This window comes from Propithecus coquereli, unplaced genomic scaffold (assembly GCF_000956105.1).
Source record: "Propithecus coquereli isolate 6110/MARCELLA unplaced genomic scaffold, Pcoq_1.0 Scaffold79, whole genome shotgun sequence".
In the NCBI taxonomy this organism is placed as follows: Eukaryota; Metazoa; Chordata; class Mammalia; order Primates; family Indriidae; genus Propithecus; species Propithecus coquereli.
In genome coordinates, this window is record NW_012154062.1 from 6,076,908 (window position 1) to 6,078,295 (window position 1,388).

Sequence of the window (1,388 nt, forward strand, 5' to 3'; positions counted from 1 at the left end):
ATAACAAAAACATCACTTTTCTCTCAGACCTTTGCTGGCCAGGGTATACATACCCACTGGTTTTCTTCAAGTACATTAAAGGACATAATAGTGCTGGTAATCACAGAAAAGGAACAAGTTTCTTCATGATTGCTTTACAAAAGTTTTCACTTACCAAATCAATAAATGTGAATTATGATTTCACATTTGAATGACTGTGTCTATATTGGAAAATGTATCCATACATTTTGATTTATGTCAAAGGAGAGACAAAAATGAGTTGGTTTGGTTACAATTCCAAGTTTTTGTTTTCATTCCTTCCTTCCTTCATTTTTGTTGAGTTTCTTCAGCTGACCAGGTACTGGGTTGGTATGAATCTTCCCTCTACAAAGTGTTCCTATAGAAACTCCTGCCCAATACAGATACGCTGCCTCTGCTGGGTCACACGAAGCAGGACATTTTCTAATGATCCTTCTACTCCACGTGACAAGCCTTCCCACAGAAAGCCTGTCCCTGTGTGCAAGCAAGGTGTTTGGCATCCTGTAGTGGAAAACAAAATTATTTTTTTTCCCCATGATAGGCCTGTTTATTCGATAACTGCTTCATTAGCATGGCTAAGGAAATCAAGAAAAGGGTGAAGAAATGGAGTACAACAGAATCCAGAAAGGTTATTCTAATTAATAGATGTAAACGAGGAACTGAAATACATGTTTATAGATTTTGTAGAAAACAACTTACTTTTCACCATCTGTTTCTATTTAGAGCTTGAAATTGGATATCCAAAATGGCTGTGCGAGGCTAGGTTGAGGAGTCCGGATGCAAGAGCTTCACAACCGTCCCCAGATATTTGCTATACAAATTTCTGGTAGTTTCTCAAATGTGCTTTATCCAGACAGAAACAACAACTTTCTGCGAATAATTACTTGCAGAATTTACAACCTGTAGCATATGCATGTGCTACAGAGAGAAAATTTCTTATGGTTTTTCAAATGCTTGTTAGCCTAATATAAACAGTCTCCTTGCTCTAGTATTTTCCTACAAAATGTTACTCTAGTTTCTTTTAAAGGAATCAAAACTCCGAGGATGGTAACATAATGTAAGAAACAAACATCATTTCTTCTTTCGAAACATAAAAGTGCTTATTTTAATTTGAACATGGCGTCACTACCACTAATTCTAGTTTAAATGAAATTCTTTCCTGCAAAAATGCCAAGAAAGGCAGGGCAGGGTAGCATTGATTCCACTCATTAATTAAAAGTGAAGAAAGCAGAAGAATCGTCACCATAACTACAGAATAGTTCTTAAAATCTTGGTTGTAGCAACAAAGCAGGACACAAAATGCTCCTGGCAATTCTAAATTCCTAGATTTGCCTTTCTAGAATTCCATAAGAAGCTAACAGAAGTTAGAG

At 36.4% G+C, this 1,388-nt stretch overlaps 1 protein-coding gene across 1 annotated transcript in view; it reads left to right on the forward strand.

Annotated features, from left to right (window-relative positions):
* Positions 1–1,388, forward strand: part of ADAM7 (ADAM metallopeptidase domain 7) — a 194,051-nt gene that overhangs the window by 47,207 nt on the left and 145,456 nt on the right. The window contains exon 14 of the mRNA XM_012662921.1: positions 560–665. Within this exon, the coding sequence (XP_012518375.1) occupies positions 560–665 (106 nt within the window). The remainder of the gene's footprint in view (positions 1–559; positions 666–1,388) is intronic.